The 16,428-nt window shown below is 40.2% G+C and overlaps 1 protein-coding gene across 1 annotated transcript; it reads right to left on the bottom strand.

Moving 5' to 3' along the window:
* Positions 1 to 221: 221 nt before the first annotated feature.
* Positions 222 to 13,200, bottom strand: LOC578931 (lactadherin-like). The gene is made up of 5 exons (XM_030989862.1): positions 13,062 to 13,200; positions 11,471 to 11,796; positions 9,628 to 9,703; positions 4,230 to 4,444; positions 222 to 365 (listed from the first exon to the last, which is right to left on the bottom strand). Exons 1-5 carry the CDS (start codon positions 13,198 to 13,200, stop codon positions 222 to 224), a joined length of 900 nt encoding a protein of 299 aa, XP_030845722.1.
* Positions 13,201 to 16,428: the final 3,228 nt, after the last annotated feature.

Genomic DNA, 16,428 nt, shown 5'->3' with positions numbered 1-16,428 from the left:
ATGGCGTGATCATTAAATTAGGACGCCCGGCGGAAGGATGGGCTGGTGAGCATAATTATGAGTTTGTTGACAACGCCATCTTCGACGGCTTGAATCAAGTGTGTATGGAATGATAAAGGACCGGTCAAATAATACAATTATCATTATATTAACTTTAATAACATTACAAAAAATGACAGCATTAAGATTTAGAAGAAGTCTTCATGCTTTAAAACTTCAGGCTATCCAGTTATGCCAAGAACTTCATATCTCATGGCCTGGTGCCAATGCCACGTGAGTGGGTGTATTCTGACGTATCGAGCAGTGATTGGTCGAGGGAATAGTATAGTCTCGGGAGTGTATTCATTGTAGTTTGCTGCGTAGACCTGAAAATCACGAGGAGAAAGTCAACATTTTAAGGTCATTGCATTAATTTTCCGGTTCAATTATGTCTCACAGCATAAGCTGAATTGCGAATGCGTACTCACAAACTAAAATAATTTTTGAAAAAAAAGTACATGTATTACTATCGAATAGACATGATAGAATTGGCGAAAAACGATGTCTAATAAATATATGTAAGCTGGGTATGAGTATAAGATATGATTACATAAAAAACACGTACAACGGCATAGGGGCACAATTTCCCCAAGAGGAGGGATGACCTCTCTCGCTAAAATATTAACTTTAAAGAGATCCGGTAATTTTGTCTCAGATTCTGAAACAAAAATCCTGGATTTATCTCATGCTGCAATGACAATTATAAACCTTTAGGTCAGTCAGGAACCACATGACTTTAACAAGCCGATCGCCTGTCCGATTATCAAGATATTTATGTTTGGAAATCGAAATCAAATTTTGCGTTTTCCTAACTTTTGTTATTACACTACAGTCTATTGAGGGAAACGAGTATGGTAAAACCGGTCACTCAAAGGTTTTAACTTTTTTAAGGCACTTCTTGATCATTTTGAAACGCAATTTATTTGGGGCTTCAATATTATACCATATTACAGACATTGATAGCACGTAGGGCCGTGCAACTAAGCTTTAACTTCGTTAAACGATGCCTTTAATTAGAATTGTAACAGTCCCCATCAAGTTTTTGAACGCCGATGTTCTTCTTATTAAACAGTGTGATTCAAAAAGTTAACACCTAGAAAATTGCTAATTGTTTTAAAAATCATCTATGAACGGTAAATTATTATACATCTTATGAAGGAGTATTTTTTGTTTGTGGTATGTGTTCACGTTTGGGTGAACAGGAAACATTGTTTTAGAGAGTTCAAAAGTCGACTCACGCCAAAGTAATACATGTGATGTTTGAATAAAACGTTTGGGATTTAGGAATTAATTCGGTCTTTGCAGATCCAAATAACATCCGTAATAAACTTAATCATGCCACACATATCAAAAATCAAAGAAAAAAAATTGCGCGCGCTCGTGTGTGTGCACGCGCGTGTGTGTACGTGTGTGTGACTTTGTTACAGTCAATATCAATTTAGCTCCACTTAAAACAAAATACAATGACCACGAATGAATTAATTAAGTAATGTTAAAGTTTGCAGTTACAAACATTTCTCTAAACATAAATATTCACTTATAAATTTCGCCTACGACCCAGAAGACACAAAACCTACTTTATTCTTCTGTTTGTCTACATGTATTTCTTCGATTTTCTTTTTCTCAGTCAGATATTTATTTACTTGTCTTCTTCAACTTATTTTTCACAACGGGATGTGTGTTGATTGAAAGCAGGGTATTTTATGAACACCGTAACCCCTGTTGTAATATATTTTCAATTGCGCCATCATTCGGTAAAGGTGCGCATAGAGCGATCCTGCTGTTACTGTAGCAGCTTTTTGATTATGCACACGAACCGTAGATTCTCTGTCCGCAATGAGTTTGCGAAAACTCCCTAATTTCAACAGAGACAACGGGATCGAAATCCCCGAATTTTGGATGCGTACGAGACGACGCCACGACACTCCCCTTCAAGCCGGCCCGCATCATGCCAGCGGCCCGTTGATTGGTTGAGCACGCTTTTGTTCTCGCCCGGCAGCGTTATTTTTTTATGCGGCACAGATTGGGGCATGGTGCGTGTTGAGCCTATGGGAAGTACGTTCTTTCCCGTCTGAATAGTGTCTGCACGTACGTGAGACTAGGCATGTTCGCTAGCGCATTAGCGCTGCGAAGAAGTTTGAATACCATCGCGAACTCCCGGCCCCCCCCCCCACTCAGTGTTATTTAGGGTACGCATATGCGTGTTCCAACCGACCCCCCCCCCCCCTTTTCAGCAAAAGTCCGGTGTGTAAAGTCAATACGGCTCGACCTTTTTCTTTTGTATACGAGCCTTTTTCAGCATCCCCCCTTTTTAGCAAAAGTCCGGTGTGTAAAGTCAATACGGCTCGACCTTTTTCTTTTGTTACGAAAAGGACATTTTGGCAACACGCATGCGGTCATTTTGAAACCTGAGTGGGGGGGGGGGGGGGGCCGGGCGCGAACTATGTGTTTAGATAACATTCCTCTTCGTTTAAGTTATTAAGTTTACTGTTTTATTGACTAATTATTGTGATGTTCTCCTTATTGACGTGCTGCCTCCTCTTCAGATTTCCAATTGCATTTTAATTGTTGATGTAATGATTTCATACGGTAGTGGATTACATGTAACACTATTAAAAATAGAACTCTACTACTAGTACGCACACGACCACCATTAGTCTGTAAATCAAGACCCCTTTTTAAAAAAAAGCCCCAATCTGTGCCGCATAAAAAAATAACGCCGCCCGGCAAGTGAGCCGAGTCAACGGCCTGTTTATTAGTTGAGTACCCGTGTGCTTTGGCCGATAGGCCTTGTCCGTTATTGTTCGAATTATTGATCGAATTATTTGACCGCCGGTCCACCCGTAGAGTATAAAAGACACTTGCTTACAATATATTTTATCACCTGACGAAGTGTTGCAGCGGAGCACGAAACTTCGTGATCTTTTGATCCCTTGTTGACCATACATTGCGAGACAAACAAATACACTAGCGATATTATTTTCGAAACTTACTTTTTGTTCACCACATTGTGGTTCCAAAGAGTAAGTCCACGTCAAGTTATCCAGCGAATAGGACACCTTTACAGACGTAACCCATTGTGGCAGCTTGTATCTGCCTTGTATGATAACACCAGTGACGGTAGAGGTCTTTCCAAGATCTATCTGACTCGTCAGTGCATTAATAGCAGTAAGAATTATCAAAAAGTAACTAATAAATAAACTGATATGAATATATATAGGGAAAGAAATTTGACAAATACAAACAACTTTGCAGACAACGACTCTCTTATAATTAATATCTAAAGTCCTTTGGAAGCGCATAGATACGTTGATATGCGAATTACTACAACGACATATTATAGATTGTTATTATTATTATAATACACAATTTTGAATAACAAAAGTTCGATAATAATGTTGCTTAAATTAGCTCTATCAAAGTTTCTCATTGCTGCCCTCCCTTTTTGATTGAGTTACAACGTCAAAGCCATAACTACTGGGCCACTGAGAAGGGTCAATAGTTTCGGCGAGACCAGAATTAGTTGACTGACCGTTTGAGGAAAACAAAAATATTTTGTCGGCTGGAGGGGACAGGTGAGTTTTTAATAATGACAAGCCTTGTCTCTCAGTTGGATCCTAGCTTTGAACATGAATACATGCTAATATATATATATGTGTGTGTGGGTGTGTGTTGTTTTTTAGTGTGTGGGTATGTGTGTAAGATGACGACGATGAAAAGATATGAAAAAGAGAGGTTTTATGCTTTAAATCTAATAGTTTTCATTAGGTCAACATTTTTAGACGTTCCATAACATCTTTATTAAGTTATCAAGACAAAAATAAGAATATAACGCATTTCAACTCTCCAGGGCAATGCGAAACTAGTTTATAAGTAAGTAAATAATACCAATGGAAACACCTTACAGCTCAAATACATATATTTGCAAATAGTCTGAACACGTCACAAATAGTTACAAGCCAAAACTTGCTTTCAAAGAGTAGGGGAAGGGGGATAAATCATTCATGATCATATACCATCTTAGAGTTAGGGTTAGGGTTTCATTTAGACTTTACGTTAGGGCTAATATTATAGTGCTAGGTCTGCTGTTGAAGTGTAAGTGTAAGACCTTCAGGGAGAGCGGCATTAATTCTGACGTGGGTTTCCTTGGTAAACACAATCGTCATTATAATTAGTGTTATCGGACTCACCTTGACCCATTTATCTTTGTCATCATTCCTGGCAACCCATGCTGCTTTTATGTCAGACGTCATTCCACCGTTCAATCTTCCATCTGATGCAGTGTAAGGATTATTATACCTCGATGAGGAGGTGAGACTAGAGTCTGGGATTCGTCCATCTTCCACTCCCATTCCTTCCCCTCGTATAGGACGTGAACAGGTAACCTCTTCCTGGTTCATCGCAGCTGAAGAAAACAAACGAAAAAAAAAACAAACTATATCAGTGTATAAAAAGACCCATTAGTAACAACAGAACTAACGAGAACTTATAACTGGCCCAAAAAGATTCTATTTTTAGTCGATTTGGCAATTTGACCGAGGCATTAGCTTTGTAATACTCTCTTCACATACACAGATTTTTCTTACGAGTCCTTGCGGATCGCCAAATCGAAAGCATCCGTAAATAACTCGCCGGTATCCGTAAATAACTCGTCACGACTCGCAACAACTCGCAAAAACTTTTAAGGATATGTCAAAAATCTTCTTACTATTTTCCACGGATTGATTTTTCCGTAAATAGCTCGATTCATTCCGTAAAGCAGGGCTCCCACCTAGCCGAATTGTATTGGCGAGTTATGGCGAGTTGTGATGAGTTGCCTCAAAGAGGCACTCGCAATACTCGCGAATAGTTCTTATTGTAACTCAGGATAACTCGCGACAACTCGGGATGGCTTGGCGTAACTTTTAACAACATTCATCGGCTCTCCTCGAAATCGCGAGCAGTTCAAGAATTTTGAACATGTTCAAAATTTTCACTGACTCGTTGTAACTCGAGATGAATTCGCTTACACTCGTATTATACTCGCTTTACTCGTAACAAGCTTGCACTGCACTCTTCATGACTCGTAGCAAGTCGCCACCTTCAAGTATACGCGAGTGCTATTCGAGTTTCCAAGAGTGAAGTACGAGCACGACGATCGTGCTGCGTGTCATGCCGAGTTATATACGATATTAACGCGAGTTTAGATCGAGTACGGGTACTTCAGGCGAGTTCCGTATGAGCATGAGCAGAGCGCAGGGCCAGCATAACGAGCATGATGAGCGCACCATGATACGTCAGCTGGCCTACAATTTATTGTGCAGAGGATCAAGGCCTGTTCTTCCTCCAACATATCGAGAAAATATGCTCTTGGCATCCATCTTTATTTTGGAGAGCGCCAAAATTAGAGGCAGCCCTATCCGGGGGGGGGGGGCAGGGAAGCTGGGGGCACAGTGCCCCACCTTTTCAAGTAATCGAAACGTGCCCCTTTTCCTTCGACAAATTCCCATTTTACTTAGCAATAAGTGCCCCTTTTCACTTTCGATAAGTGCTCCCTTCACCTCTGATAATTTGCCTTATTCAAATCTGAGATGTGCCTCTTTTATTTTGACAAGTGCCCCTTTTCTTTTGTAAGAAGTGCCCCTTCCGCTGTTAATAACTTACCCCCTTTTTAACTCGGATACGCGCACCTTATATTTTCACATGTTCTCTTATTCCTTTCTAAAAAGGGACCTATCCCCTTTTTATAAATGCCACTATTCACCTCTCATTAATGCCCCTATCAAAATCAGATGGGGGCCCCTTTTCCGTCGACAAATGCCCAAACCCCTATTTCATCTTTTCATCCTTGGTGCGTGCCTCTTTTTGGAGCTCTCACACTCTGCCGTGTAGGCCTACCGTCCACCTGCCGGGCTGTTAAAAAACAACAGAGTCCAGAACGTTGGGTTTTGAGCGAACTTGTCCCCGGCCGCAAAAAAAAATTCATAAAATTAATCTTTTCACCGTTTCGTTGCCATCTTCTGGCCGTTTCCATACCAGGCCCATACCGGGTCTCGAACGTGTGCACCGGGTTTGTAGCAGCCACCTACCAGTCACTTAGCGTCCCCTCACCGCTCGGAGCGTCCTGTGAGCGAGTCCCCGGACTGCTGACGTCATGACAAGAAAAAGTAAAGCTCATCTGACGAAACCCCTCTATATATACCCAATAATTAGTGACAAACGGTGGCACACGGTGACAAAAGAAAATTTGTTGGTAATGGCACGTTCATATGACGCTACTGTGAAGGTAAGGACACGTTATGGACCCGTTATAGGACGTTATGGGAACGTCGAGGCGTTAACAGGATGTTACCCATGCGTTAGGGAGGCTGAATCAGGCGGTACCGCTTTGGAAACACCCGTTGGCAGTCCGGTATGAACACTGTAATGAGGACGGTATGAATACGTTATGAAGACGGTGGCACGGTATCAACACGTTCATGACATGTTTACAACCCGCTTACAACCCGTTGCAGACGGTGGATTTGTTTTTGCCCGTTCATCACCGTTCTGTAACGGGTTATGAGCGTGGTGTGAACGTGTTCATACAGTGTGACCGTTTTCATCACGTATTCATACCGTCCTCATACCGTTCAACACCGTCCTCTTGCCGCTTACTTGCGGCCGGTGCCAGGCGGCCAAAGTTTTGAACATGCCCAAAACTTTCGCCGGGTCCCACCGGGTGTAAATAAGCGCCAACGCCCTATTAACGTGTTGCCCGCTTTGATAACGAACCACCGTGTGCCCTCGCCGTTCTCCACCGTCCGCAGACATTTTCGCGCACGGTGGCACACGGTAGGCCTACACGGCAGAGTGTGAGAGTCACTTTAGAAGGTGTAAGAAGTTCCCCATTTTCACCTCTGATAATTACTCTTTGTACTTTGAAATGAGCTCCTTTTCTTTTTAAGCGACTAACAGCACCTCCTCCTAAATCTCGCTCTCTCCGGTCGCTCGCATTTATAGATGACATGTTGTTACTTATCAAAAGTCTTTTTAGTCTTCCGTTATAAAAACAAAATCTGCATATAACCCTATCAGGATTGGGTTTTTTGTTCTTTATGAGATTTACTTTTTTCGCACTGCGACTTCACGAGAGTTTACGCGAGTTAAGCTCGCGCCAGCTCGCGGCCCCAACTCGGCTAAGTGGGAGCCCTGTTTTAGTATCATAAACCGCTCGCAACAACAAGGTAACTGTCCGTAAACTGCACGCAAGAATACGTAAATGATTCGTAACATGTTTTGTTCACGATGTGTTAAACAGGGCTCCCACTTAGCCGAGTTGTATTAACGAGTTATACCCCCTTCACATACACGGATTTTTCTTACGAGTCTTTACGGATCGCCAACTCGTAGACAATCGCAAGCTTCCATAAATAACTCGCTGGCATTCGTTAATAACTCGTCACAACTCGCAACAACTCGTAGACACTCTTAAGGATCCGTGAAAGGAGAGGCAAATTTTTTGACATGTCAAAAATCTTCTTACGATTGTCCACGGATTGATTTGTCCGTAAATAGCTCGTAAATAGCTCGTAACAATCCGTAATCATCCTTAAATCGCTCGCAACAACACGTAACTATCCGTAAACTGCTCGCAAGAATCCGTAAATGACTCGTAACAGATTTTGTGTAACGATTCGTTAACGGTTAGTTTACGATTTGTTTACAGATGTACGGATTATTGCGAGCAGTTTACGGATGGTTACGTGTGCTTACGTGTTGTTTACGACTTTATTCGGGTCATTTTACGATGGCTTTATGGATTGATACGGGTTATTACGAGCATTTTACGTGTAGTTACGAGTACTTTACGAATAGATACGTATACTTTGCGTATGCTTACGAACTGTTTACGATTTGGGGAAAGGTATAAAAGCTGCAAATTCGAACACTTCATTTTCAGTTGTTATTTTTTGGCTAAAAATCGTAAGGACTTGTAAATAATCGTAACTTACTCGTAACTATTCGTAACAACACGTAAACAGGTCGTTACTAAGACGTTAGTTGCTCGTAGTTATCCGTGACAACTCGTAACAAATATTGGACTGTTGCCGTAAATACATCGTAATAACTCTTAATAATCCGTAATAAACCGCAAACAGCTCGTAATAACTCTTAAACCGGTCGTAAAAGTGGCCAAATCGTAAGGATCCGTGAAAGATCCGTGAATTTTTGCGATCCGTAAGGACTCGTAAGAAAAATCCGTGTATGTGAAGGGGGTATTATGGGGAGTTGTGGTGAGTTGCCTCATAGAGGCACTCGCAAAACTCGCGAATAATTCGGTATGGCTTAGCATAACTCTTTACAACATTCCCCGATTCGTTGCAATTCGAGGTGAACTCGCCTACACTCGTAATATACACGCATTACTTGTAACAAGCTCGCGCTGCACTCTTCATAAGGTGGCGAGTTGCTACGAGTGTTAAGCAAGTTCACCTGGAGCTACAAAGAATCAGCGAAAATTTTGAACATGTTCAAAATTTTCACTGATTCGTTGTTACTCGAGGTGAATTCGTTTATACTCGCTTATACTCGCATTACTCGTACCAAGCTCGCGCTGCACTCTTCATAAGGTGGCTAGTTGCTACGAGTTACATAAAGTGCAGTGCGAGCTTGTTACGAGTAATGCGAGAATATTACGAGTGTGGGCGAGTTTACCTCGAATTACAACGAATCGGGGAAAATTTTTGAACATGTTCAAAATTTTGGAACTGCTCGCAACTTCGAGCAGAGTCTTGGAATGTTGTAAAGAGTTACGCTAAGCCATACCGAATTGTTCTCGAGTTATTGCGAGTGCCTCCTTGAGGCAACTCACCACAATTCGCCATGACTCGCTGATACAACTCGGCTAAATGGGAGCCCTGCTTAACAGTTAGTTTACGATTTGTATAAGGATTATTTACGGATTATTACGTGTTTTTTACGATTTGGGGAAAGGGATAAAAGCTGCAAAATCGTCAGGACTCGTAAGTACTCGTACAATGTCCGTAAGTTGCTCGTAGTTATCCGTGACAACTCGTAACAAATGTAACAATTGAATTTTGCCGTAAATACATCGTAATAACTCGTAATAATACGTAATAAATCGTAAATAGTTCGTAATAACTCGTAACAGCTCTTAAATCGGTCGTAGAGGTGGCCAAACCGTAAGGATCCGTGAACGACCCGTGAAGGTTTGCGATCCGTTAGGACTCGTAAGAAAAATCCGTGGTTTTGGGGTATTAGTGAGGGGGTATTAGTGACGTGTATTGGACTAGTGTTTGGACTGGTGGACAAGCAACATGAATAAAGATAAGCGTCTGTTAAAGTGTCCTGTAGCAAAATATGAATCTATACATCCCCAGTAGTGAATGGGTACCTGATATGTTTCATCGCTAGTAACTTTTTGTATTGGCTTGAATTATTAATATTATTCCAATCCTTCTTTTCCTTCTTGGGTTAACAACAATGAAACCATACCCACCTACTAAGTCATTGAGAGGTCCGTAGCCAGTGAGCTCTAGTCTGAGGGCCAGCAGGGGGGGGGCCCTGGGGGCTGGTATTTCTTATGGGCTGTCTTGGGATAGATACGGAAGAATCGGCATTCGACCGGCGTAGACATGGTGTGCACCACATAACTATTGTGGTCGTAGTTTCCTGTGTAGACCTGAAAAAGATCATACAACAAATTCAAAATGATATTATTTAGGTTTGAAATGTTGAATTTCCAATATCTAATAATTAACGCAATTAATCGAATGACGTCGCTTTGAAAATATTTTTTTCCTTTCGTTGACATTATTCATTTGCAATACCTCTGTGAAAAATGTCCATACCTTCATCATTAATATTTTGAATGTTAACACAATGATGGAGACAAATCTTCATTTGCACATTTATCGCCTCCTTTTTTATTTACATAGTGATCTCATTAGATAGAGGCATTCTGGACCTTTATAATACCCTCGTATTCTAACTTAAAAAGAAAAGCATTATGATCCCACCTTATAACTTTCCGTGTGTTGTTTGACATTGTTGATAATAAAGTGACATTTTAAGTCAACGAATAATCAAACCTCGATGCATTCTTAAGCCTAAATAGGATAAGTTTGTAACAATTTGATTTCTTTTATTCTGCATTCTTATCACGGCAAACGTTTTCTCTCTTTCGCCATACTATTAGGCAGTTACGTATCTATACTTAAACCTTAACACAGCAACTTGTGATCAGGAAACATTTAAAGCCCCACTGTCCTACTAAAAGTAGCTACTTGCTCCCTCTATATAGAAAACTTCCCAAAGTGACCTGGCTGGGTGGTCTAATGCCTTCTGGCCCAGTAGTATTGACGGTCTTTAATGTCTTCCACAAGATTTAAACAAAACATTTTTGTGTAAGTTTGATTTTAATGGAGCTTGCAAATGTTTAACTACATTCACTGCACATGGCCTACATTTGTGCTGAGTTATATCTTCCATATTTCCTCCTATAACCAGAACTATAACCATCCAGTCGGAGGGGATTCTAGGGGGTTTCATTACGACTGTATCAGAACAAGTACCACACTGCTATCCCATAGAGAATATTCTTAAAGTGAGAAGAAAAAGAATTTATGGATATCCTATTTTATTCTCAGTGTCGTAGCTAGATTGGGTTACACGGGGAGGCACGTGCCCCCTCATTCGAATTACGAGAAAAGAAAGGAAAAGAGGCACATTAAAAAAAGAAGGGGGAAATAGGAAACAATGAGGAGGGAAGACACTGGGACCACTTTCACACTTACACTCTTATTAGTGGCCTTGTAAATCAGCATATCATTTACCCCAATGAGGCCGGTGCCCTCCTCCAATGATGCCCGTGCCCCTCAATATCCGGGCTCACACTACGCAATCGATTATAATGATTCATTTTATTGAGATTAACTCTTTATATGCCACACAAATACTCTTCCTGTGTCATATTGATCTTGCCAACTTGCCACGAGTTAGTTAACACGACCTTCCTCCGGCCAGCGTAACTTACGCAGAGACAGATACTCCCGGGTGTAAGTGAGAGCAAAGCCATCTACCCACAGAGTTTGGCAAACCCGGTTCGAGTTGGACACCTTTAACCTAGGGTAACTTGCCTCCGTCTGAACAATAATAATAATAATAATAATAATATGGATATTTATATAGCGCCGGTATACACCAGGCTCTGACTATTAGATAGACATGATGATTTAATTGTTTCCTGGGCAAGGTTAATCTATACCGGTGTTAAAAGGGGTTTTGTTGGAGCTATCAAGATATCGGACAAGGTTAATTTCGCAAAGCCATTGTGTTGCATAAAGCAAACTTTCCGTTAATTGGTACATATTATTTTGTGCAAAATGGCACGTCTGACAAACGAGCGACTGTGTAGAGAGGCAAGAAAAGCAAAACTAAGTCTTAATACCTTGACTGTGTTGGTGTTGATATCCTGGTAGTAGGTCCAATATGCTCCGTCCATACTGGATGAAACTGTGTACGATGTCACCCAATGTCTACTAAATTCCCAGCCTTGTGTCATGATGGCGGTGATGACAAAGGTGGAATTGAATTTGATCTGAAGCCAGGGGTCTTCGTCTTCATCTTTGGGGATCCAAGCAGAAGGACTGTTAAGACGTGCTTTTTGTTTACTGAAATAAGGACCCTGCTCACTCGAGACTGTAATAGCGCTGTCGGGAACCTTACCGCTTTCTAGACCGACTGGACTACCTCGAGGTGTGCTGCACAGGTTCACTGTTGAAAAAGAATCACAGAATTGCATTTTTAGGTCTTTACAACTCAGATAATGTTTATAAATAAACCACTGAACTATAACTTAACTAGTTGGGTTAAATCAGCATTCATATGCATGCGCCTTCTGAAGTTCTAGCACATGTGGGTTAGGAGACATGTGAATCTTTTGAGGTTTTTACCGACCACCTGTCTCAGTTGATCCGAATGCTCTACCAAACCCTGACGCTGAACCTAAACATAACTTTAAACAAAATTAAAACCGTATCCTATACCCTATGGCCCGTATTGTACTAAATCTTAAACCCCAGGCAGGGCCTAAGTTTTTATCCAATTTATATTTTTTAACAAGAAAAGTTAGAGGGAGATCTCGGTTTTATATTCTGAAACGTTATCTTAGACATGGGGTCGTGTTTGTCAAGAATATGGTTTTATAGCTTTGACAAATTGAAGCCTTGAACTATTATGACCCAAACAGATGTCTGAGCAACGTCTATGTTTTAGGCATTCAGAATCCCTGTAAATTCTATTACGAACCCAACTGAAACAGTGTATGCCGAATACCAAGGATGTTTGAGATGGAGAGCTTCAACTACCGATAATTAATGCAAACACAAGGCAAATCATAAAGGATGTAAAATGACATCAGATTCGTCGATGTCTGAAACTGATCCTTCCAAATTAAACAGGAGAGTTGTATATTTTTTTGTGTTTACATTAGAGATTAGAGAATTTAAACGAGGCTTATGATGTAGAGTTACAGAGGTTCAACAAAGAGAATTCTTCACAAATAGCTTTAGCGGTTTCCCCAAAAAATTAGTTTTTAAGGACAATTTCAACATCTTTTATAATTTAACATTTCAATCAGAAATTTTAAATTTCATATATCGTTATCGTGAAGTATGTCTCCATGAGAAAACAACCCAACCAATTAATTTGGCACACGTGGGCAGTCATTGTCATCGCGATTCTTGTATTGCTGGCACTAAATTTGTTCACTCTAACTGTAGTTTTGTCTGAGAAAACTATTTACCATTAGAATAATTGTATCTATTGTAAATATCCCATAGTGCACTAACAAATATGCAATAAAAAGAGAATTTGATTGCTTTCTAGTTTGATGAAAAAACAGACGTTATCAGAGAGCACGCATTTGTCGTGTTCGATTTCGCGGCATCGGACATACATCAAAGACAAGCTGTTTGTTGTGACTCCATCTATTTAAAGTCTCCTCGTCAATATATATTTTCATTTTTTTAAACACTCACATGTACAACAAACAACCGCTACACTCGCCTCCGTGCGGTTTTTCGCCGCCGTCTCCTCATACCAGCAGTTAGTAATGTTAGTCACGTTGGCAGGACATCTCACATTCACAGCCTCAGAATGATTATCTAAGGACGACATCTCGAAGAGATCTCCTCCTACTGTTGCATATACGTCTTTTAACAGAAGATCGGAAAGAAAATGAAAATAACAGATCAATTGAAACATATTAAGTAGTCACACTAGTGACTCTAATCTTGACTACAAGTAAACGTAATGATCTCTGCTATCAAGTATCTTCACCCGGTACGGAGTTTGATTGCAACATCTCTCCATTTCACTCTATCTTCTGGTGCACTCTTGAGTTTTAGTCTACTCCAGTTCTTGACATTCTCTTCCCAGTTGATTCTGGGTTTCCCTCTCGGTCTAGTTCCTTCCACTTTTCCCTCTATGAATATGAATACATATTGTCATTCCTGATTCTTGACTATTCTTGTCTCCAAACTGTATACTTATTATGTTCATTACAATGAGTAGCTATAAACGGTATGACCATACCAACTATATTTATAATATACTCATATGGAGAACAAACTATATTGTAATATTGTTTCAATAAGCTGCAGATATATTCCCTTCCCTTTTCCTTGTCTTTTGTAGTTAACTGTGAGTATCGGTTCATGTATCCCTGTAATCTCCCTTTCCCTGTTTTAGCGTGTATTTGTATTTTATAAACTTTACTTTAGTTAATTATGTCATGTTTAGTTTAAGGAGCCTATCCACAACAAGCTCTGCTTTTCCATAGGCTCCGCAACTGTATCTCTTAAGTTAAACTTAATGGACAATATTCTGAATAGTGTGTACCGGTATTGTATGTACATGTATAAAAATAATAATCATTTTAAATATGTTGTTACACTCTTTGTAAAATGAGATATTGTGGAAACCAATAAACTATCTATCTATCTATCTATCCTCTAACGCTTCCTTTAAGAGATTTTTTGCCTTTGTAACATGACCAAAGTCTTTGACTTTTCTCTCCTTAACTCTATGTTGCATTTGTCTTTATTCCTCAAAGATATCGACTAGTTTGGTCATGAGATTACATTGATAACAAAACTGTTTGGAAGCAGTTAGGATTATGTAGGTATACAATAATTGATGCACACTCAGACGTCGTTTCTGTGGATAGGTTATATATCCGGACAGTTGATTAAAAATGCAACTTGAAAAAAAGTTTTCATAAATCTTCTAAGACTTTTGTTAGGCAATATGATAAAGGACAAATATTCTTGATGGTAAATGCTTTTTGAAGAACACTTTTTGTTAAATCAAAAAGTAAAGGGTCCGGAGAAGGCTTTATGTTTGTTAAGTGTCCGAACACTTGCCCCGCTGCCTCCTTCTACCCTTTTTAAGCAAAAAGTTTACACTGTGAAGTTATGGAATCATCGAAATGGTAGGAAATTGACCCAGTCTTGTTAACAGTTACATGGACTGCACCAAGAAATGGTTATGAAATTACACAGACACGTATTACATAAGGGGTTGGTCCAAACCATTTAATCCAATTCATCCAAACTATCATTACAAAAACAATGAAAGAGCTGAACTTTTAAAAACCAAAAGTAAATACCTCAGGGACCACCAAACCTCCAAAATCGACTCACAAACTATCCAATCTTGTCCATTCGAGGGGGGGGGGGTAATGTAACATTTTGTTCAGTAGGTTGTCGGTCATGAAACACAATACAGGACTGTAAACTTGATAAAGCATTTACCTTTATATCCTAGATACTTGCAGACTAACCGGGAAGCGTTCCTTGACCAGTTTACTTGATAGATTAACATGTAGGTTGTAGGGCGAGAACGAGATGTGATAACAATTCTTCCTTCGCTTTCACTTCCACCGGCTAGTCCTAAAGAATGGATGAAGTTCCTGTGAGCCAATCCTTAATTTTGAAGAAAAAGAAAACAATACGTGTCCAAACTTGTATTAGCACCTAGCAAGGATCAATCCCTCGACCATTCCTATGCGATCGGGACTTTTCGATTTGCTTTTCGATAGACATGGTAGACTGCTACGTGTGACGTCCTTAAAAGGACTCCCCCCCTTCCTCGCGAAGCTCGGAAGCTTTGACCTTTCGTTATATTATTAGACAAAACAGACGATTCGTTGTAACGTTCTCGACTTTTAATCCTTGTCTGAATTTTGAATTTGTTTTCTCTGTCTGCTCCTTCTTCGTCTTGTGTACTATTATTTTTTTTCTCTTCTCTCTCTCTCTCTCTCTCTCTCTCTTTTTTTTTTGGGGGGGGGGGTGGGGGCGACCGCCCCCTACCTGGCTAGGAGCCTGTTCCAATGAGAATTATTTATAAAAAGAGCCTTCACCGATATACCAAGTATCCCACGTACCACAGTGCTTCCCCAAATAATTGTGTTACTATAGTTATGAAAACATTGATCTTTATATAATTCAGAGGTTGTTGTTATGGAGTTTAATCCGACTAAGAGCCAAAATCTGATAGTGAGAGAGGGGGGGGGCCCCCTCTCACTATCAGATTTTGGCTCTTAGTCTGTCTGTCTGTTCGTCTCTCTCTTTCTCTCAGTCTCTGTGTCACTCACTCTGTGTGTGTGTGTGTGTGTATGTGTGTGTGTGTGTCTCTCTCTCTCTCTGCTTATGTCTCAATCTGTTTTCTGTCTCTGTCTCTCTTGTTCTGTCTTTCTTTTATAAATAATTTCATCCTCTTACCGTACTCGCATCTGTCTCCACAGTGGCTACCCGGGCAGGTGCAGCTAAACCCCTTATCTGTTTCCTCACAGGTTCCTCCTGGTTCACAGGGGTTCGATAAACACGCTGAAATGACATCACACAATGTGCATGTAACGATTTATAAACCAGACGCCATAAATTGACAATTTGAAAACTGACCCTTTAATATCTTACACTTTAACACATTGTTCGGAGTAACTTTTCATTTTTACACTTCTTTTAATAACATAAATAAATTGAAGCATTTTTTTTAAGTTCTTGATTATATTTGTAGGTATGAATTAATTGCACAGTTAAATGAGGTGTTACGTAGGAATAATAATGTAAAGGGCAAACGACGAGAAAGACATAAGACACATTATATACCTCTGTTTAGAAATCTAGCTATCTGATTGGTCGAAATTGGAGCCTCGACTTTAGCCATTCCCATAAAGAAACGAACAATGCCAGTACCGGTAAAAGTTGATGAGTGAGATTCCCGCAGGATTCCGGGTACCGGGAAAGTAGTAGAATTTTAGAAACTGAGTATGTGCGAGCGCGGATACAATACAGTGCTTTTTGTCTGCGATTCCCAAATGATTGTAACTTTTAGTCCTCTTTT

Source organism: Strongylocentrotus purpuratus, unplaced genomic scaffold, assembly GCF_000002235.5.
Source record: "Strongylocentrotus purpuratus isolate Spur 01 unplaced genomic scaffold, Spur_5.0 spur5_scaffold_19, whole genome shotgun sequence".
In the NCBI taxonomy this organism is placed as follows: Eukaryota; Metazoa; Echinodermata; class Echinoidea; order Camarodonta; family Strongylocentrotidae; genus Strongylocentrotus; species Strongylocentrotus purpuratus.
This window is presented reverse-complemented; position numbering and strand designations above follow the sequence as displayed.

Coding starts and splice junctions, on each gene's coding strand:
- LOC578931 (XM_030989862.1), bottom strand. CDS start 13,200: ATGTCGTCCTTAGATAATCATTCTGAGGCTGTGAATGTGAGATGTCCT. Junction 11,797..13,061: donor AGCGGTTGTTTGTTGTACAT/GTGAGTGTTTAA, acceptor CTTTTTCAACAG/TGAACCTGTGCAGCACACCT. Junction 9,704..11,470: donor TCAACACCAACACAGTCAAG/GTATTAAGACTT, acceptor GATCTTTTTCAG/GTCTACACAGGAAACTACGA.